This window comes from Saccostrea cucullata, unplaced genomic scaffold (assembly GCF_032062105.1).
Source record: "Saccostrea cucullata isolate Sc308-1 unplaced genomic scaffold, CSIRO_AGI_Scuc_v1 ctg7326, whole genome shotgun sequence".
In the NCBI taxonomy this organism is placed as follows: domain Eukaryota; kingdom Metazoa; phylum Mollusca; class Bivalvia; order Ostreida; family Ostreidae; genus Saccostrea; species Saccostrea cuccullata.
Window position 1 is genome coordinate 11700 of NW_026927646.1, and position 19961 is coordinate 31660.

Below are 19961 nucleotides of genomic sequence, written 5' to 3' on the forward strand. Positions count from 1 at the left end.
CGCCAGACAAAATGTGATCAGAAAAGCTCACTTGCGCCTTCGGCTCAGGTGAGCTAATAATGATTCACTCCTCATGGAACGCCTCAGCAAAGAAAGTGCTAAAACTACAAGCCCTTGCGATGAGTGGTTGCTGAGAAAACTGTGACGAAAATTTGGTATGTATGGTAGGGACAGACGCACGGATAAACAAGAAGTTGACATCGAGTTTGACCAAAAACAAATCCCACCACATGACATGCCTCACTCAATCATGAAAAGGAACACAAGGCAGGTGTTCCAGGTTTACAGAATATGCTTGGGCACTTCATCCAACCTTTTATTTATGTCTCATCTGCTCCTGATTTGTTTAGTTTTAACGGACTTTTGAACATGATTAATGTTTTTTCTCTATATATTTCATTTAGAGAACCTAACGGTATTTGGCTACATACAAATCTCTCAAAGAACTGTTCAAGTTTCAAATTCTCAATTAAAGTCAGGAAAAAACCCAAACAAGAAAGAACTCAAATTAGTGATTAATAAATGGCTTTATTAACAATTTAATTCATACCAAATTACAGATATAAATGTTTATTTCATTCATATTTAAAAGTAAGTACCAGCCCCACCACCCAGAAATGACCGCTTAGGTTGTGGGACTGGCATAAATCCTAAGCCACCCCTGGAACTAATGGAGCCACCCCTGGAACTAATGGAGCCACCTCTAGAACTGCTTGATCCACCCCTCTGGTTTTTTCCAGCACTTGGGACCTTCTTTGATGACCCTCTGGAGAATTTGTATGCTGAAAATTTGCTCCCTTTGTCAGAAAATCCACTGCAAAATAATAGTCAATTCATTGTAAATAAAAAAAATATTAAAAATACAGTTAGTGTTCATTTTAAAATCTATAATATGTTGACGGTGCGACCGTTATTGCTAGCGCAGATACTTATTCAGTTTTCTTTAGATCGGGCTTCTCAAACAGCACGTGACATTTGGTGCGTCTAGGGCTCTGACGTCATATGCATGTTGCTTTAGAAGTACCTTTTTGTAGGCCCCCCTCTTTCTGCCCGTGTTTGATGAACCTGCTGACTCGTCAACAAAGTAGGGAGACTCCCATTCCGGAACATCGGATTCCACCTCCTCCTCCTCTTGTTGTAAATCTACATTGAGAGATCAATCAAATATACAAAGGGAGATCAATCTAATATACAAAGGGAGATTAATCAAATGTACAAAGGGATATCAAATCAAAAGAAGATCAATGAAAAGAAATACAGGGAAATCAATCAAAGAGTACAAAGGGAGATCGTTCATAGCATACAAAGGGAGATCAATCATAGAGTACAAAGGGAGATCAATCTAATACACAAAGGGAGATCAATATAATGTACAAAGGGAGATCAATCTAATATACAAAGGAAGATCAATGACATCATACAAGAAAAAATCAAATATAAATGGAGATCAATAAAGTTATAAAAGGGAGATAAAGCAAACTCAGTAAGATTAATGGAGATCATTTAAAGAATATAGAAGTTCAGTCAAACTAAAAGGAAACATCAATAAAACAATTTAATTAGATTTTCACTTTACAATGCTGTCTTTCTTTTGAAATATTTTAAAATCTTACAAAGAAGCACATTCAATTCAAAACTTAAAACACAATTTTAAATCTATTTCACAACTTGGAATATGCAGATTAGCGTGATTGACTTACTCGAGAGGATTAGATGATAATTCTTGGTGATTTCAAGGAATCTCTCAGCTCCATATTTGTTGACTTTGGCTTTCGGCAAACCATCGATACTTGCCGTCATCTCATCTACAGTGAGTGGAGTCTTTTCTGCGAACTGTCGCAGGGTTAAAATTGGGAATACAGTTGCGTAGTTACGTAGGCCATGCTCAGCAGCTGTAAAAAATCAAGATCTTTATGCTTAATCTTATTCAACATAATGGAAAAGGGAAAGTACAAAAAAATTAATTTAGATGTACCACTGACAGTCAACCTTACCGATTGTCTTTGCCATTTCTAGCAGTTCGTTGAGACATTCTTCGATCACATTCTCTCGTTTACTGATGGGTTCTTTACCAATCTTAGCCACTTCAGTTCTCTTCCTACTGCCCTGTACCTGTAACTCTACCTGTAAATTAGAATTTATCAATTTGCAGAAAGAAAACATAAAGGGTGTAAATGCATCTACGCTTTTGTTAATAATTAATTAATTTAACATGTTGCTCGCAATACAATAACAGTGAAACCTCTTTTTTTGAACTTGATAGGAAAGAGAACTAGAACTGTCCAAACAGGACAAAATACCCCCGCTGGGTTTTTTTTAAAGGCGCTTAATCATGAATATTTTATGGATCTAAGAAAAGAGAGAAATGCTTAAACATTTTAGTGCAAATGTAATTGCTCATTATATTTTTAGGCCACCTGAGTAAACTCAGGTGACCTACTGCTATCTGTTTTGTCTGTCGTCGTGTGTCGTGCGTCGTACGTCGTTCGTAAACTTTTGAACATTTTTAGCTTCTTCTCTGGAACCACTGAGCCAATTTCAACCAAATTTGGAATACAGCATCTATTGGTGAAAGGGAACAAAAATTGTGAATTTCATGGTCCCTGCTCCCTGGGGCCTGAGGGGTGTGGGCCAAAACCACTAAAATTAGTGCAATCTTTAAAAATCTTCTTCTTTACTCCTGGACATCTAGCAGTCAAACTGTTGGCATGATTGTAATCAGCATTAAGTCCTCTACCAAAATTGTGAAATTCATGGCCCCTGGGTCAGGGGTTCTGGTCTCAGGGTGGGGTTATATAGATCATAAAGTAAACGTTCATTATTTCTTTGAAAATCTTCTCCACTGCTCCTTGGTATTAATTTAACTAACCAAATACATAATTATGATGACCAAGAGTGCCTCTTCTAAAATTGTGAATTTCATGACCCCGGGATCAGGGGTTCTGGTGTCAAGGTGGGGCTCTATTGATTATGTAGTAAAAATACATTAATTCTTTGAAAATCTTCTCCTCTGCTCCTGGGCATTAAACAAAATAACCAAGTACATGTGCATGGTTATGATGACAAAGAGTACCTCTTCAGAAATTGTGAATTTCATGGCCCCTGGGTCAGGGGTTCTGGTGTTATTAGTGAAAATACATTAATTCTTTAAACAAATGTAAAACATCTTCTTCTTTTCTCCTGGGTATTCAACAAACTAACTAAGAATATATAGTTATGATGAGCAAGAGTGCTTCTTCCAAAATTGTGAATTTTATGACCCCTGGGTTGTGGGTTGTGGTGTTAGGGCGGGGCCCTATTGATTATATAGTGAAAATGCATTAATTCCTTCAAAAATCATTCTCCTCTGCTCCTGGGTATTAAATAAATTAATCTAATCAGTAGCTATTATTAACAAGAGTGCCTCAAACATATTTATGTATTGGATGGCCCCTGGGTCAGGGGTTTTGGTGAAAGGGGTGGTTGGGTTGATTATATAAAGAAAATACATTCATTCTTTAAAAATCTTCTTCTTTGCTCCTAAGTATTAAACGAAATAACTAAGAATATAGTTAGGAAGGATGCCTCTTCCAAATTTGTCAATTTCATGTCCCCTGGGTCAGGTGTTCTGGTGTTAGGGCGGGGCTCTAAATGCCTCTAATGATTATATAGTGAAAATGCATGTATTCTTTGGAATTTTTTTTCCATTGCTCCTGGGTATTATGCCAATGATCTAAGTATATATATATTTATGATGAAGAAAGGTGCATCTAGCAAAATGGTTAATTTCATGCACCCTGGGTCAGGGGTGTTGGGGGGGGATACATAGTCTGCAAATAAATTAATGCTTTGAAATCTGCTCTTTGATATTAATAAATCATTCATGATGAAATAAAATTTATGATAAAATTTCCAAAATTTTTAAATATGTGGTTCCTGTGGTGTCTGGTGCACAACTGATTACAAAGTGGAAATGCATTTTCTCTTTGTTTCTCTGATCTACCTCTGGGTATAAAGTAACTAGAGTGAGCATTCTAAGTGTAATCATTATGATAAGCATCGGTGCCTCTTTCAAAATTGTGAATTTCATGGCCTCTGGTTTTAAAACTCAAACCAAATTCCATTGTTTGAAAGTTGTTGCATGATACTCAGGTTACCTATAAGGCCCGTGGGCCTCTTGTTTTATAAATGAAACGAAGGCGCAGCCTAATAAGATAAAAGACTAAATATACAGACCAGACACAAATTATTAACTTTTTCTGTCAGTGACCTTGAACTTGCATAAACGACTTTGGTACAAAGTCATGACACAACCTCAGGTTAGAAGCAATGTTTGTGTGAAATAGTAAATTCAAGTTTTTCCATAAAAAGATCTGTACCAAACATAAATTATACAATTTTTCTTTCAGTGACCTTGAACTTGCACAGATGATCTTGGGTCAACCTTTAAGTCATGAGGAATCTTTGTGCGAAATGGGAACTTACCAAGGTTATCCATATAAAAAAAGATATGGATCAAACACAAATTATGAAATTTGTCTTCCAGTGACCTTGAACTTCCCAAAAGGACCTTGGGTCAAGGTCATGACACACCCTTAGGTCATGGGCAATCTTTGTGTGAAATGAAAACCTACCAAGTTATCCATAAGAAAGATATGAACCGGACAGGAATTATGAAATTTTTCTTCTAGTGACATTGAACTTCCCCAAATGACCTTGAATCAAGGTCATGACACACCCTTAGGTCATGATCAATCTTTGTGAGGAGTAGTAGATTCTAATGTTCCTCTGTAAGAAAGATATGGACCGGACATTTTTGCACAGACAGATGGACAGAAAGCTAGAGGGACGGACAAGATGATTCTTATATACCCCCCCCCAAACTTTGTTTGCGGTGGGTATAAAAATCTTTTAGATGTCCAATGATTTGAGATAATTAGGGTAGAAAAATCAAAGCATCTATATACCTGTATGTACATTTTCTAGAATATCTGCATTCCATATATGAAATCACTTTAACGTAGATTTTTTTTAATAAGACGATATATTCCTCTATACATAATACATGTACTATTAAGAGTTTTACCTTGCGTTTTCCCATCATCACATCATTGGCTTTAGGTCCAAGCCTGATATAACAAGCTGTGGTGTCTGCCGCAGTAATTTTTAGATCCTCGTGTAAAATGGCGTCAATAACCAATTTTCTCAGCAGTCTTTCAGGATCAGCCCTGCTGTAATTTTTACCACGATCATGAAGGGGTATCCTGTCATGCCCAGCATCAGAAATTTTACCAGTTTTAGCTCCTTAAAATGTAAATTTGGTTTGCATTATTATTATAAAGTATAATATGCACTTAACTAATGCAAATATTGGTGACAAATCTATTAAAATAAGCTAGAAATATGTCCATAGGACATGAATGCCCCGCCAAGGATATATTAGTAAAGCAACACGAAAATTCGTATGTGTATAACATTTGATCAGTTTGGTTCAGGTAGGGGTTAGAGTTACTAGGGAATAAAAATATAGGTCAGATCCAGCATCCAAAGCATGTCTGGTAGAGTCCATCCCTAGATGCATCATCCATGCAAGTTTGGTTCAGGTAGGGTTTATAGTTACTTGGCAATGAAAATATAGGTCAGATCCAACATCCGAAGCAAGTCTGGTAGTGTCCATCCCTAGCTGCATCATCAATGCAAGTTTGGTTTAGGTAGGGCTTAAAGTTACTTGGGAATGAAAATATAGGTCAGATCCAGCATCCGAAGCAAGTCTGGTAGTGTCCATCCCTAGATGCATCATCCATGCAAGTTTGGTTCAGGTAGGGCTTATAGTTACTAGGGAATGAAAATGTAGGTCAGATCCAACATCCGAAGCAAGTCTGGTAGTTTCCATCCCTAGATGCATCATCAATGCAAGTTTGGTTCAGGTATGACTTATAGTTACTTGGGAATGAAAATATAGGTCAGATCCAGCATCCGAAGCAAGTCTGGTAGTGTCCATCCCTAGATGCATCATCCATGCAAGTTTGGTTCAGGCAGGGCTTATAGTTACTTGGAAATGAAAATTTAGGTCAGATCCAGCATCTGAAGCAAGTCTGGTAGTGTCCATCTCTATATGCATCATCAATGCGAGTTTGGTTTGGGTAGGGCTTATAGTTCCTTAGGAATGGACCTGCTCCAAAAACTTTAACCTGGTCACTCATCAAGAAAATGTAGGTCAGATCCAGCATCCGAAGCAAGTCTGGTAGTGTTCATCCCTAGATGCATCGTCCGTGAAAGTTTGGTTTGGGTAGGACTTATAGTTCCTTGGAAAAGGACCTCTCCAAAAACTTTAACCTGGTCACTTATCTGGAAAATGTAGGTCAGATCCAGCATCCGAAGCAAGTCTGGTAGTGTTCATCCCTAGATGCATCGTCCGTGAAAGTTTGGTTTGGGTAGGACATAGTTCCTTGGAAAAGGACCTCTCTAAAAACTTTAACCTGGTCACTTATCTGGAAAATGTAGGTCAGATCCAGCATCCGAAGCAAGTCTGGTAGTGTTCATCCCTAGATGAATCATCCGTGCAAGTTTGTATCAACATGTGAAGTTTGATAACAACATCTTGAATGGTATGTTTAAAACTGAGCTAAACACTAATTTAAGAAAAGTGAGGTCAAGGTCAAAGGAAAGGTCAGGGTAAAAAATGTTGATGCAGTTGCATAGCTCTCATCGATATCTATCAGCAAATGAAGTTTGATGAAAATATCTTGGATAGTTTCTTTGAAACTTAGCTTTGAACAGAGCTAAACGCAAAGTGTGACGGAAGACGGAAGGACCGAAGGACGGAAGACGGACATGACAAACCCTATATGCCCCGGCCATATTCATGGCGGGGCATAAAAACATAATAATTATGTGTGAATTTGGATTAAACAGTGGTGAAGTTGGTTTGGAGTTTTACTGTAAAATTAACTGAATGTAATGTTGACAACACTTTGCTATCTTAAGTAATACTAGAAATAAGTCACATACAGTTGAAAAAAAGGAATCTCGGTTATCCAGAAACTTAGCTTTCCAGACAAAATTTGTAGGTAGCAGAATTCAAACGATTCAAACACATATGTGACTTATTAATCAAGATATTTTATTAATCCAGACAATTTCCTCATAACACAAGTGTCTAGATTAGTGAGGTTCCACTACAATGGTTTCCACAGTGACTACAAATGATCCCCGAGAAGGATTCTCCGTAATTATTCTTTACCTCTAAATATATCCACAAAGTAGATAAGGGTGTAGTCGTTTCCCCGTCTTCCATTGACGGTCAGATCCTTCACACATTTCACAATCTCCTTGACATCATCTGTGACATCACGGAGTTGGAAGGATTCCTTAAATTATAAGAAATTAATTAATCAATCATCCAAAACTGTAGATGCAACCCCCCCCCCCCCCAAAAAAAAAAAATTATATCATTTTTAAATATCAGAAAAACTATTAATGAATGAAATGAAGCACTGTGAAATGTTGAGTAAAAATTCAGATAAAAGTAAACATTATATTGTCAATTTTGAGAATTCTGCTGTTATATCAGGTACTGTTCTCAAGTGGAGCCAGTTCTACTAAGAACCAACGCTTACACTAACATAAACTATTACACATGTAGCGGGTATACAACAAGAGGCCCAAGGGCCTTGAATCGCTCTTCTGATAAATTGTACAATCTATCATTTCTATTTAAAGCCTCTAACCCTAATTATTGTAAGACCCAACATCCACTGACAAAGTTTGATGATTCTCAGCCAATTAGGACTGAAGATATTTTAACAAGAGGCCCAAGGGCCTTGAATCGCTCTTCTGATAAATTGTACAATCTCTCACTTCTATTTGAAGCCTCTAACCCCAAGACCCAAGTTGCATCAACTGACAAGGTTTGATGATTCTTAGCCAATTAGGACTGAAAATATTTTTAATAATAAAGCTATAAAAAAACATCAGTACATCTCAGTGACCTGTATTAAGATTAAAGTTTTCTGAGGACTTAAGATGCATTAATAAACAAAGATTGAAGATTCTAAGACAAGAAGTATTTGAGATATTTAAAAGTAGGTCACCGTGACCTACTTTTCTGTCTACATTCTTTGAAAACCCAAGATACATCAACTGACAAAGTTTGATGATTCTAAGCCAATTAGTCCTTGAGATATTCAAAAGTAGGTCACCCTGAAATACTTTTTGGTCGACATTCTCTAAAAACCAAAGATGCATCAACAAACAAAGTTTAGTGATTTTCAACCAGTTAGTACCGTAGATACTTAAATAAAGTCATAAAATGTCAAAAATAAGGTCATCGTGACCTACTTTTTGGACATCATTCTCTGAAAACCCAAGATGCATCAACTTACAAAGTTTGATGATTCTAAGCCAATAAGTACTGTAGATACTTAAATAAAGCCATAAAATGATAAAAGTAGGTCACTGTGACCTACTTTTTGGTCGTTACTCTCCGAAAACCCAAGACGCATCAACTCAAAATGTTTGATGATTCTAAGTCAATAAATAGATACTAAAATATAGCATAAAATGTTGAAAGTAGGTCACAGTGACCTACTTTTTAGACATCATTCTCCGAAAACCCAAGATACATCAACTTACAAAGTTGGATGATTCTAAGCCAATAAGTACCGTAGATATTTAAATAAAGCCATTAATTGTCAAAAGTAGGTCACCGTGACCTACTTTTTGTTCGTTACTCTCCGAAAACCCAAGATGCATCAACTCACAAAGTTTGATGATTCTAAGCCAATAAATACCTAAGATACTAAAATATAGCCATAAAATGTTGAAACTAGGTCATCCTGACCTATATTTTGGTCGACATTTTTCAAAGTCACAAGATGCATCTGCTGACCAAGTTATGATCCTAGGTCTGAAGGTAATCAAAATATGCCTTTTAAACAATTTGAAAACATATGTCTTCAAAATTCAAAAAGTAGGTCACAGTGACCTACTTTTTCATAAATATGTTTTAAGGTCCCAAGATGCATCAATTTACAAGATTTGATGATTCTAAACCTCTCAGTGTCTGAAATAATTGGATTAAATGTTTTAAAAAGAATTAGTCATAAAGTTCAAAACGTAGGTCACGGTGACCTACTTTTAAGCTGACATTGTTTACGGATCCAAGATGCATCAACTGACATAGTTTGATGATCATAGGCCTTAAAGTGTCCAAAATATGCCTTCAAATCAATTTGAACACAAATCCTTACAAAATTTAAAAAGTAGGTCATCGTGACCTACTTTTGAGTTCACATGATGTGAAGTCCTGATATGCATCAACTTACCAGATTTGATGATCCTAGTCCTAATAGTAAGCAAAATATAAACGTTTTTATTATTTGTAAATTTAGGTCAATTTTAAAGTGACCTTGAGACCACGCCCTTTGCCCCAGGGTCATGCCTTGAACAATTTTTAATCTTAAACATATCCTGATCCTTGTATGTAAGTTTGGTGAAAATCTGCCTGGTGGTTATGGAGAAGTTTTTTAGCAACCAGTACTTTTGGTTTTGTTATCCTGATTATCTCCCCTTGTTTAAGGGTCCCAACCCTTATTCTAGTATAAAGGGTAGCCCTTGGGCCAAGGATACCCTGTGACAAATTTGACATTGATTGGCCAAGGGGTTCTTGAGTTATGGCCCATTTTCTAAAGAGTTAACGCACACTGCACACCGCACAAATGGCCATAGCATTAGCTCTTTGAGCCTTTGGCTCAGAAGAGCTAATAAAGCTAAACAAAAAAAAAACACAAGTAGGTCACAGTGACCTACCTTAAGTTTGAAGTTTTCTGAGGACTCGAGATGCATTAATAGACAAAGATTGAAGATTCTAAGCGAATAAGTATTTGATATATTTAAAAGTAGGTCACTGTGACCTACTTTTTTGTCTACATTCTCAGAAAACCCAATGTGTCAAAGTTACATTGTATCAAAGTTCTGACAAAGTTTGATGATTTTAAGTCGATAAGTACTCGAGATACTTAAATAAAGCCATAAAATGTCAAAAGTAGGTCACTGTGACCTAATTTTTAGTAGACAATTTTTGAAAACTCAAGATACATCAACTGACAAAGTTTGATGATTCTAAACCAACAAGTACCTGCGATATTCAAAAGTAGGTCACCATGACCTACTTTTTGGTCGACATTGTCTGAAAACCCAAGATGCATCAACTCATAAAGTTTGATGATTCTGAACCAATAAATACCAGAGATACTTTAAAAAAACCATAAAATGTCAAAAGTTGGTCACCGTGACCTACTTTTTGGGTGTCATTCTCCGAAACCCAAGATGCATCAACTGACAAAGTTTGCTGATTCTAAATCAATAAGTGCCTGAGATATTCAAAAGTAGGTCAACGTGACCTACTTTTTGATCGACATTGTCTGAAAACCCAAGATGTATCAACTCATAAAGTTTGATGATTCTAAACCAATTAATACCAGAGATACTTAAATAAAACCATAAAATGTCAAAAGTTGGTCACCGTGACCTACTTTTTGGGTGTCATTCTCCGAAACCCAATATGCATCAACTGACAAAGTTTGCTGATTCTAAATCAGTAAGTGCCTGAGATATTCAAAAGTAGGTCAACGTGACCTACTTTTTGGTCGACAATGTCTGAAAAACCAAGATGTATCAACTAACAAAGTTTGATGATTCTAAACCAATAAATACCAGAGATACTTAAATAAAGCCATAAATGTCAAAAGTAGGTCACTGTGACCTACTTTTTGGACGGCAATCTCCGGAAACCCAAGATGCATCAAATGATAAAGTTTGATGATTCTAAGCTAATAAATACTGGAGATACTTAAATATATCCATAAAATGTCAAAAGTAGGTCACCGTGATTTACTTTTTCGTCGTCACTCTCCGAAAACCCAAGATGCATCAACTCACAAAGTTTTATGATTCTAAGCCAATAAATACCTGAGATACTTAAATTTAGCCATAAAATGTCGAAAGTAGGTCATCGTGACCTACATTTTGGTTGAATTTTTTTGAAGTACCAAGATGCATCTACTGACAAAGTTTAATGATTGTAGGTCTGGAGGTAATCAAAATATGCCTTTTAAACAAATTGAAAACAAATACCTGCAAATTTCTAAAAGTAGGTCACAGTGACCTACATTTTTATAAATATGTTTCAATGTCCCAAGATGCATCAACTTACAAGATTTGATGATTCTAAACCTCTCAATGTCTGAAATAATTGGATTAAATGTTTTCTAAAGGTTCAGTCATAAAGTTCAAAAAGTAGGTCACGGTGACCTACTTTTAAGTTGACGTTGTTTGATGACCCAAGATGCATCAACTGACAAAGTTTGATGATCATAGGCCTTAAAGTGTCCAAAATATGCTTTCAATTCAATTTGAAAACAAATGCCTGTAAAATTTTAAAAGTAGGTCACCGTGACCTACTTTTGATTTGATATGATGTGAAGTTCTAAGATGCATCAACTTACAAAATTTGATGATCCTTGTCCTTATAGTAAGGAATATATCAACGTTTTTATTAATTCTAAATTTAGGTCAACTTGAAGTGACCTTGAGACCACGCCCTTTGCCCTACGGTAATTCCCCTTGCAAATTTTAATCTTTGACATATCCTTATCCTTGTCTGTATGTTTGATGAAAATCTGCCTGGTGGTTATGGAGAAAAAGATTTTTTTAACAACCAGTACTTTTGGCTTTGTTTTCCTGATTATCTCCCCTTGTTTAAGGGTCCCAACCCTTATTTTAGAATAAAAGGTAGCCCTTGGGCCAAGGATACCCTGTGACAAATTTGACACTGATTGGCCAAGGGGTTCTTGAGTAATGGCCCATATTCTAAAAAGGTTACGCACACCGCACAAATGGCCATAGCATAAGCTCTTTGAGCCTTTGGCTCAGAAGAGCTAAAAATCCAAACAAAAACAAGAAATGTTTGTAAAACACTTATGCCCCCCTCCCCCCAAATTGGATTTTTCTAAGTCCAAAAGGGCATAGCTCAGTCTAAATTTGCCATCCTACTCAAAACATAACTTGACCTTGATATTCAGCTGAAAAATCTGTATACTAAATTTCATTTCAATATGTGCAACCTCTGCAAAGAAAATGAACGGAAACTGCAAATAAGTGGAATTTTTCTAAGTTGAAGGGGCATAACTCTAGCAAAAAGGGTGCAATCGTACCCAAAACAGAACTTGACCTAGATATTTATCTGATATATCTGTATACTAAATTTCATTTGAATATGTGTAACCTCTGCAAAGAAATGAATAAAAACTGCAAATAAGTGGAATTTTTCAAAGTCCAAGTGGCATAACTCTAACAAAATGGTGCGATCGTACACAAAACAGAACTTGACCTAGATATTCTGCTCATAAATCTGTATACCAAATTTCATTTCAATATGTGCAACTTCTGTGAAGAAAATGAACAGTGGAATTTTTCTTTTAAGTCCAAGGGGCATAGCTCTGTCAAAATGGTGCGATCGTATCCAAAAAAGAATTTGACCTAGATATTTACCTGATGAACCTGTAAACCAAATTTTATTTCAGTATTTTGCAACGGTTGTGAAGAAAATAAACGGAAACTAATGGACCGACAGACCGACCGACAGATAAGAGCAAAGCAATATGCCCTCCCTTCTTCGAAGGGGGGCATAACAAAAAATAAAAATAACCTTAGACACACAGTTGTCACAAATGGCTCCACGGAAATTCCTACACTCCTCTCTATTAAAGTCTCTCTCTCCAAAGTAATTAAGCAGCTGTGATCGTCGACAGTCTGCCACGTTCTCACAGTACTGTACCATCCTGAAGAGGTTGTCTATATGAACTCTTTTGGAATCAAATGTGGCTGCCTGATCCACTGTGAAAAAAACAAAACATACTCAACATTTAAGATTTAAAGTCAAAATTGTGGTTGTTTGATTTTGAATAAAATTAAACATGTTTCCAATATGTACAGTTTATATAAAGACCCTCATACATGTATAAAGAATATCATTTTTCCACAGACCCCCCCCCCCTACTTACTCCCTATAATCCTCCTCAGTCTTTTGACGTCCTGTTACGTGTAGTACATTCTAACAGACCCCCCTACTTACTCTCTATAATCCTCCTCAGTCTTTTGACGTCCTGGTACATGTAGTACATTATAACACACCCTCTACTTACTCTCTATAATCCTCCTCAATCTTTTGACGTCCTGGTACGTGTAGTACATTATAACAGACCCCCTACTTACTCTCTATAATTCTCCTTAGTCTTTTGACGTCCTGGTACGTGTAGTACATTATACAGTGGGCTAGTAGTCCGTCCCTCCCGGCTCGCCCAGCCTCCTGCTAAAATCCCTCCACTGACTTCGGTAAGGAGTAATGAATAACAAATCTGACATCAGGTTTGTCAATCCCCATTCCAAAGGCAATGGTGGCACATATAACCTGAAAATACATATAGAGTCTAGGTGCTTTGGTTGGAAACAAATTGTCCAAATTAATAAAATATATTTTATTATTTTTTAGATATCAACAAATAGTTGACTATTCTACTTTCAGCTGAATGGTTTAACAATTAAATACTTCACCAGCCCCCCCCCCCCCCCTTGTAATACCTATTTTGGCTCTGCCCTACACAAGGAGTCATGATTTGAACAATTTAAAATCTGCACTACCCCAGGATACTTCCACATAAGTTTTAACTTTTCTGACTTAGTGTTTCTTGAGGAAAGGTTTTAAAAAGATGCCATTAATTTTCATGAATTCATAATAATCTCCCCATGGAAGAAGGATTTGCCCTTTATTTGAACAAACCTGAATTCCCTTCACACAAAAATATTTTGCTGTAAGTTTGGTTGAAATTCTCCCAGTGTTTGAGAAGAAGCTGAAAATGTGAAAAGTTTCCGACAAACCACGACGACAGACAACGGATAAAATTTTGATGAGAAAAGCTCACTTGAACCTTCAGCTCAGCTGAGCTAAAAAATAACTTATATATAGGAGGACCAACTTAAAGATGACTATATTTTCTTTGTTTGTATGTTGTTTAACGTCCCTCTTGAGAAATTTTCACTTATATTGAGACGCCACCACTAGCAAGTGGACGGTTGCAATTTTTTTCCTACACTCTGTATTCGGGGCAATTGAGCAGGAAAGGATGTTTTACGTGCCAGCATTGCACATACTGCGACACGGGACCTCGATTTATACAGTCTCATCCGAAGGACCAGTCTCGAAGTACCATAGTGGGATTCAAACCACGACGTGAGGATCAACTTCTAACCTTGCCACTCTTGGGAAGAAGCGCTAGCTCTAACCACTGTGCCACACGGGCTATAGATGACTATATAATTATGATTTTTTTAATGTTACTTTTTAGATTGAGGCCAAGGGGTTTTTCAGTTATAAATATGTCATGTACCAGTGGAGTTTGAAAAAAAAATCAGAAAATGTTCCAAATATTCAACTATCGTTTAAATAATTCAATCAAATATTCAACTAAAGAAAATAAATATTCTGACATCCCTAACATAGACATTTACCTTTTGGAGAGAAACGTTTATTACTAAGTGCTTGGAAGTGATTACTAAGAAGTACTCTTTCATGCTGCTCAACGAGGCCGAGTCTAATTATTTCTGGCCTAGGGATTTTGATAATTTTTTTATATAATTAATTTTTACTGTGATATTTATTTATTGTTTTAAGATTAACATATCCAATGTATACCATCCCGATTTCTAAGGCGACCATCTCAAAAGTTGTCAAATTTTACTTTTGGACCCTATGGGAATCTGTTGGAAAAACGCCAAATTAATAGTATCAAATTTTCCCCAAATTTTTAGTATTTCTGCACTAGATATTTCTCTTTCATTCAAGTAGATGAAAGTTATCATAAAAAGTCACCAAGTAGCAAAATTTCAAAAAAGTTCATCATCTATGTTGGTCTAGGAATAAATTACCAAGTTTATTTTTTCAAAGCCCAACACCTCTAAATTTGCCATATTATGGAATAAATACATATCAGTGCAGATGAATTATCGGCGCATATGATTTTTTGGTAAAAATTAGCAATGTTTAGATTGTTTACATGTTTCTTAGGATGTACTGACATCAGTTTTTAGTATAATATGCATGGACGTCTTACAACATACAAGCGAGCCATGCGTGATTCTTCAGCGCCATGCATTGCTTACAAAATCCGAAAATGGTGACGTCGTTAGAGCCATTTCAGCGGGGTTTTTTCTCTAATTATTGTCGTAAAATAACATATTCAGACCAAGTAGAGGTTACAGATAATGTTAATTTTTGATTAAAATCAAAATATTTAGCAAAGGTGTATTGTCGCACAAATGACTACATGAAACTAAAAAGCTGCGCAAAGTCATGTGCACTCAAATTAGACTCGGCCTCGTTAAGTATGTTGCGGAATTGATGACTTATTTTAGAAAACAAAAGTAATAATATGATATTTTGTTTATGTAGAATTCCATCCATTGTTATATTCACTTTTTAGACTTTTATACAATTGAAACTTGCATGTCACAAAGACACATCTAATCTAAATTTCAAAATTCATACTATCATGGAAATGGTGAAAATAAGAATTCAGTGCATACTGTAAAGGAAGATTTATTCATTTGTTATATTAAAAGAACACAAGTTAATCATTTTTCTTTTGAGTTCTACAATGATAACTCAGCTGAGCTTTTAATCTAAGAGCATTACAGAACTTCACCTCTCCGCTCCTTTACATTCATCTGTTCCTTCTGTGAGAAATAGTTATAATAAGAGTGATATATTATGACGTTTTAGAAATAAATCATTGTCATGTTCTATTGTTATAATGGTCATAGATTTCACTGCAGATATTTGATTTTCTTCACTTGTTTGTTTCTCTCTTGAGTAACAAACAGATTGTCATTTGTATCCGTACACAGTCCCCAGGGAAAACTCAATCCACAGTGTATGTAACAGAGGAACTGTCCATCCTGGTCTATGATGTGGACACAGTGATTGTTATCATCAGCTGTAAGGATGTGACTCTGACTGTCTGTGGTGATTCCTTGTGGATCAAATGGTTTGTTCTTTGGAGCAGGAGTATGTCCAGTGTACCTGAATCTCAGTTTCCCGGCCTGATTGACCACCACTACTGCTTTAGCTCCCCAGTTAGACACACATATATCAAGATTCTTGTTCTCAGTTATATACTTTTTATAACTATCAAGAGAATAAAGAGGTTTATCTTTATCATCAAACTGAATGGTTTGTTTCTCTGTGGACCCAGAGTAACGGACAACTTTTGTTTGTTTGTTATCATTATTATACATGATAACCAGGAGGTCACCAGAGGAGGTACTACAGACACCTTTAGGTATCCAGTTCTGTAGTCTAATCACCTCCTCTATCTTCTCTTTCTTCACAATGTTCACAGTTCTATATCTGTAATCAGTATAAACTAGATCCCCACGTTTTGTCACTGCTATGTCACATGGTTCGTTCCCTGACTTGGTTATGATTGACTTGAGTAGTGATCCTTGATTGATGCTGAAGAGTTTCATGGTGTTGTCACCTCCACTTGTCCAGATTTTTTCATCACTCAGACAGGCCACATTGTATAGTCCATACTGATTACTAGTGTCTATGGTGGTGACAGTCTGTGGTTCATCAAGCAGCTGTTTGACTGGAGGAGAGGATCCAGTTTCTGGTGATTTCTGTGTTGTCGTCATGCTGTAGCCATGTTTATCTGATGATAAAGAACTTGGTGATAGGGCTCCAAACAGTTTATTAAGTTCTTCTTGATGAATTTTTCCTGGAACGAATTTGGGTAACAATGGAATGATTTTGTGTGGAAGATTTCTGTATGTGTGTACATTGGACGTGACTCTAAATAGTTTTGACAAGTCATTGGTTTCTATTGCAATTTCCATGGAATCAATTTCTTTCTTGATGTCAGACATTTTTTTGTTTATTTCTTCCAGATGTTTCTGTAGAGTTTGAATCTGTGTGTTTTTCATCTCATCAATCTCAGCTTTAAGTTTCTTGACAAGTCTGTCAATTTCTCTGTGCCAGTCCTCTCCATGTATTGTTATGGCTGTTGAGAGATCCCCATATTCCTTTTCTAACTGACTCATTCTGTTTTGTACATCAGAGGCAATGTCCTGGTAGGTGGGATAAATTGTCTCATTTAATTCATTTCTTTCCTTCCTAATTATGTCTTTTTTGTCATCCACAATTTGCAAAACTTTAGATAATTCATGACGTAAATGTTGTTTTGCTGCAAGGCAGCTGATGCAGACAGGAATGTCACATTGTTTACAGTACATTTCACATCGTTCTTTGGCATGAGATGGGCATCTAGGGTAAATGGGAGTGGATTTTCTGTCCTGAAATTTGACGACCTTGTGATCTTTGGTTTCACCTGTTGAGATGTGCTCTCCCACACAGGCCTTACATAGGTTGACAAAACATGTATCACAGTGCATTTGTACCACAGCGGTCTCACAAAGATCACATCGTATCACATCCTGGGCACTGGTACGGGGATCCATGGTATTTTGTAACTGAAGCATAAACAATTCAATATATTAAGAATTACACATTAATCAATAAATTTGAAGGCAACATGCATTTTCATGGACTCCGACATACAGAAAACAAACAATCTTTGCAGATAAGCATGTCCATAGAAAAATCATATAACATACAAGGTTCATTGATTCAATGTGGGAAGGAAATTTTTTTTCCCTAAGTAAAAGATTGTAATACTGAATTTTTAAATACTTTTAGAATCATACACTCTGAAAACTTTTAAATTCCTTACCAGACTTCAGTAATCGCGGCCGTCCTGTTGATCAATCTCCAAGTGCAGTCTCGATTCACTCTAATCACGTGACACACCTGCTTTATCTACCTGTCAGGTGTTTATACTTCCTGGTCTAGATAGGCATGTAAATACCTTCAACATTGGCTCTTTGAAATGCAGTTATATTTAATTTATAGTTCATGTGATTGTCTGTGTGTAAACAATTCCTACAGTTTTGACTTTATTTTAATAGAGTTTGGGACACCAGTAGAATACACTGACATACATAATTGTCCCCCACTTTCACTGATTAATATTGATTATGTATATAATCATTGTTTATTTTCCAAATACAATATCATTTTTATACATAATAGATTGTCCAAGCATTTCTTGCCTTCAGCTATACAGTTGCTAGAAAGCATATGTTCACATAGGCAAGATGCCCTCAGCCTGCAGGATTCGGAGTATACAACTGTTACAGTTATGTAACTAGTATTTGGTTCTGATGCTGGGATATTGACTTAATCTGCTGTCTTGTATGAGCCCTCAAGGCAAATGTGTAAAATATTTTAATAGTATTGTGAATAAAATTTTTGGAGCTCTCAATTATATTCTGTTGTGTTTGGATAAATAAACATCTGAATGACAGATGATAAGGTGTACATATTTGACACAATATGCCATAAAAATGAATGACATCTTGACTCATAAAGACACCGAAAACAGGAGACCACAATTCTTAGAATTTGCTTATTTTAAGTTTTTTTTTAAATAGAGTAAAATAAATGGTTCTATAGTGTAAAATTAAAAATGGTTCCCAAAACTTTTCATCAGGAAGGTGAAATATAAATATGAAGTCTAAAAACATATTTTTTTGGGGGGGGGGGGGGGGAGGTAGAGGTGGTATTAGACCGATCATTTACCTTACATCGCTGTCCACTGAGCCACTTTTCCTGGATAGAGATTCTGTCGTTGTCACTGAAACCTGCGTGGTAGGATACAGCCTGGGTCCCAGATTTACTCAGCTCTGTAGCTACTGTACGTGTCACACTCCTTCCTATAAAATCAGATCCTTGTTAAAAATTGGAGCCCACTCAGACCACGCTCTCAGAATATTCATACCCGAGTTGTTAAAATTAGATTTACAGTTTCTAGTAAAATCATTATTTTGTAAGTTAATGGTGAATTTATTATTACTTATATTAATGTTTACAATTTCTAGTAGACTCATTTTTTTCTGAGTAAATTTTGTTAGAATTTATGTTTATACCAGTAAAGCCATGCACCCCCTCTTGAGTTGATAAATCTATTAGTAGTAAGTTCTTTTAGTAAATACCAGTTTGGAATAGAATATTAACCTTGAAAGACAATACGCAATGCCACACTTTCCTGGGGACTTTTCCTTTATCAATTTAATGACATCAGCTGTTCGAGTTACCAGTTTCTTAAGTTTAACTGAGAATTTCAAATCTAGATGATTGAAGAACGAAGCTGAAGAAACCCTATCAGAATAAATATATAAGTTAACTAGAAACTCTTGTTGCTATAGCAACAAGGAAGGTCTTCCGTTCTCCTCTATTTATCTGCATGAATGAGGTTTTATCTATGTTAAAAAGGCATATAATATTAAAAATGATTTCAAGAAAACAAACGACCGTAGGTGTAACTTACCAAGATTCTCGACGTTACTTTAGACAATTATAGTCTTAATAACATTTACAAAAATCATTTTCATTAATTCTTTTATCACTTTCTATGACGACTGGAAGTGACATCAGACGCAAGTTATCCTATATCTGGTGCCCAATCTTTATGGTTTATTATACATGTAAGTTCAGTGTCTTGATCTCTTGCAGATTAAGAGATCTCGTAATGTTAACTTAATGAAATCATGTGACCGGAAGTACATTTTTTGAAAAGAAATTTGAAGTAACTCTAGACATTTCAGTCTGAATAACATGTCCTAAAATCATTTCTATTACACTTTTTATAAAAGTATCTATGGGATAGTATGATACTAAAATCACGCGACCGGAAGTAAATTTTACAAAGATATTTGACGTTACTGTAGACATATGCAGTCTTAATAACATATCTAAAAATCATCACAAATACTATATCTGTAAAAAATATTTATGGGAATGAAAAATA

General features: G+C 35.9%; 2 protein-coding genes across 2 annotated transcripts; both read right to left on the bottom strand.

Moving 5' to 3' along the window:
• Positions 1–585: 585 nt before the first annotated feature.
• On the bottom strand, positions 586–18824 carry LOC134275103 (recQ-like DNA helicase BLM). The gene is made up of 9 exons (XM_062757352.1): positions 18734–18824; positions 13255–13450; positions 12689–12876; positions 7223–7349; positions 5066–5283; positions 1995–2124; positions 1701–1892; positions 969–1143; positions 586–814 (listed from the first exon to the last, which is right to left on the bottom strand). The coding sequence occupies exons 2-9, from the start codon at positions 13301–13303 to the stop codon at positions 586–588; spliced, it is 1308 nt and encodes a 435-aa protein (XP_062613336.1). The 5' UTR covers positions 13304–13450; positions 18734–18824.
• LOC134275101 (tripartite motif-containing protein 2-like) lies at positions 15785–17858 on the bottom strand. The gene is made up of 2 exons (XM_062757351.1): positions 17826–17858; positions 15785–17565 (listed from the first exon to the last, which is right to left on the bottom strand). The coding sequence occupies exon 2, from the start codon at positions 17551–17553 to the stop codon at positions 15862–15864; it is 1692 nt and encodes a 563-aa protein (XP_062613335.1). The 5' UTR covers positions 17554–17565; positions 17826–17858; the 3' UTR covers positions 15785–15861.
• Positions 18825–19961: the final 1137 nt, after the last annotated feature.

Coding starts and splice junctions, on each gene's coding strand:
- LOC134275103 (XM_062757352.1), bottom strand. CDS start 13,303: ATGTACTACACGTACCAGGACGTCAAAAGACTAAGGAGAATTATAGAG. Junction 5,284..7,222: donor CTTTGTGGATATATTTAGAG/GTAAAGAATAAT, acceptor TTACATTTTAAG/GAGCTAAAACTGGTAAAATT. Junction 815..968: donor CTAGACGCACCAAATGTCAC/GTGCTGTTTGAG, acceptor ATTATTTTGCAG/TGGATTTTCTGACAAAGGGA.
- LOC134275101 (XM_062757351.1), bottom strand. CDS start 17,553: ATGGATCCCCGTACCAGTGCCCAGGATGTGATACGATGTGATCTTTGT.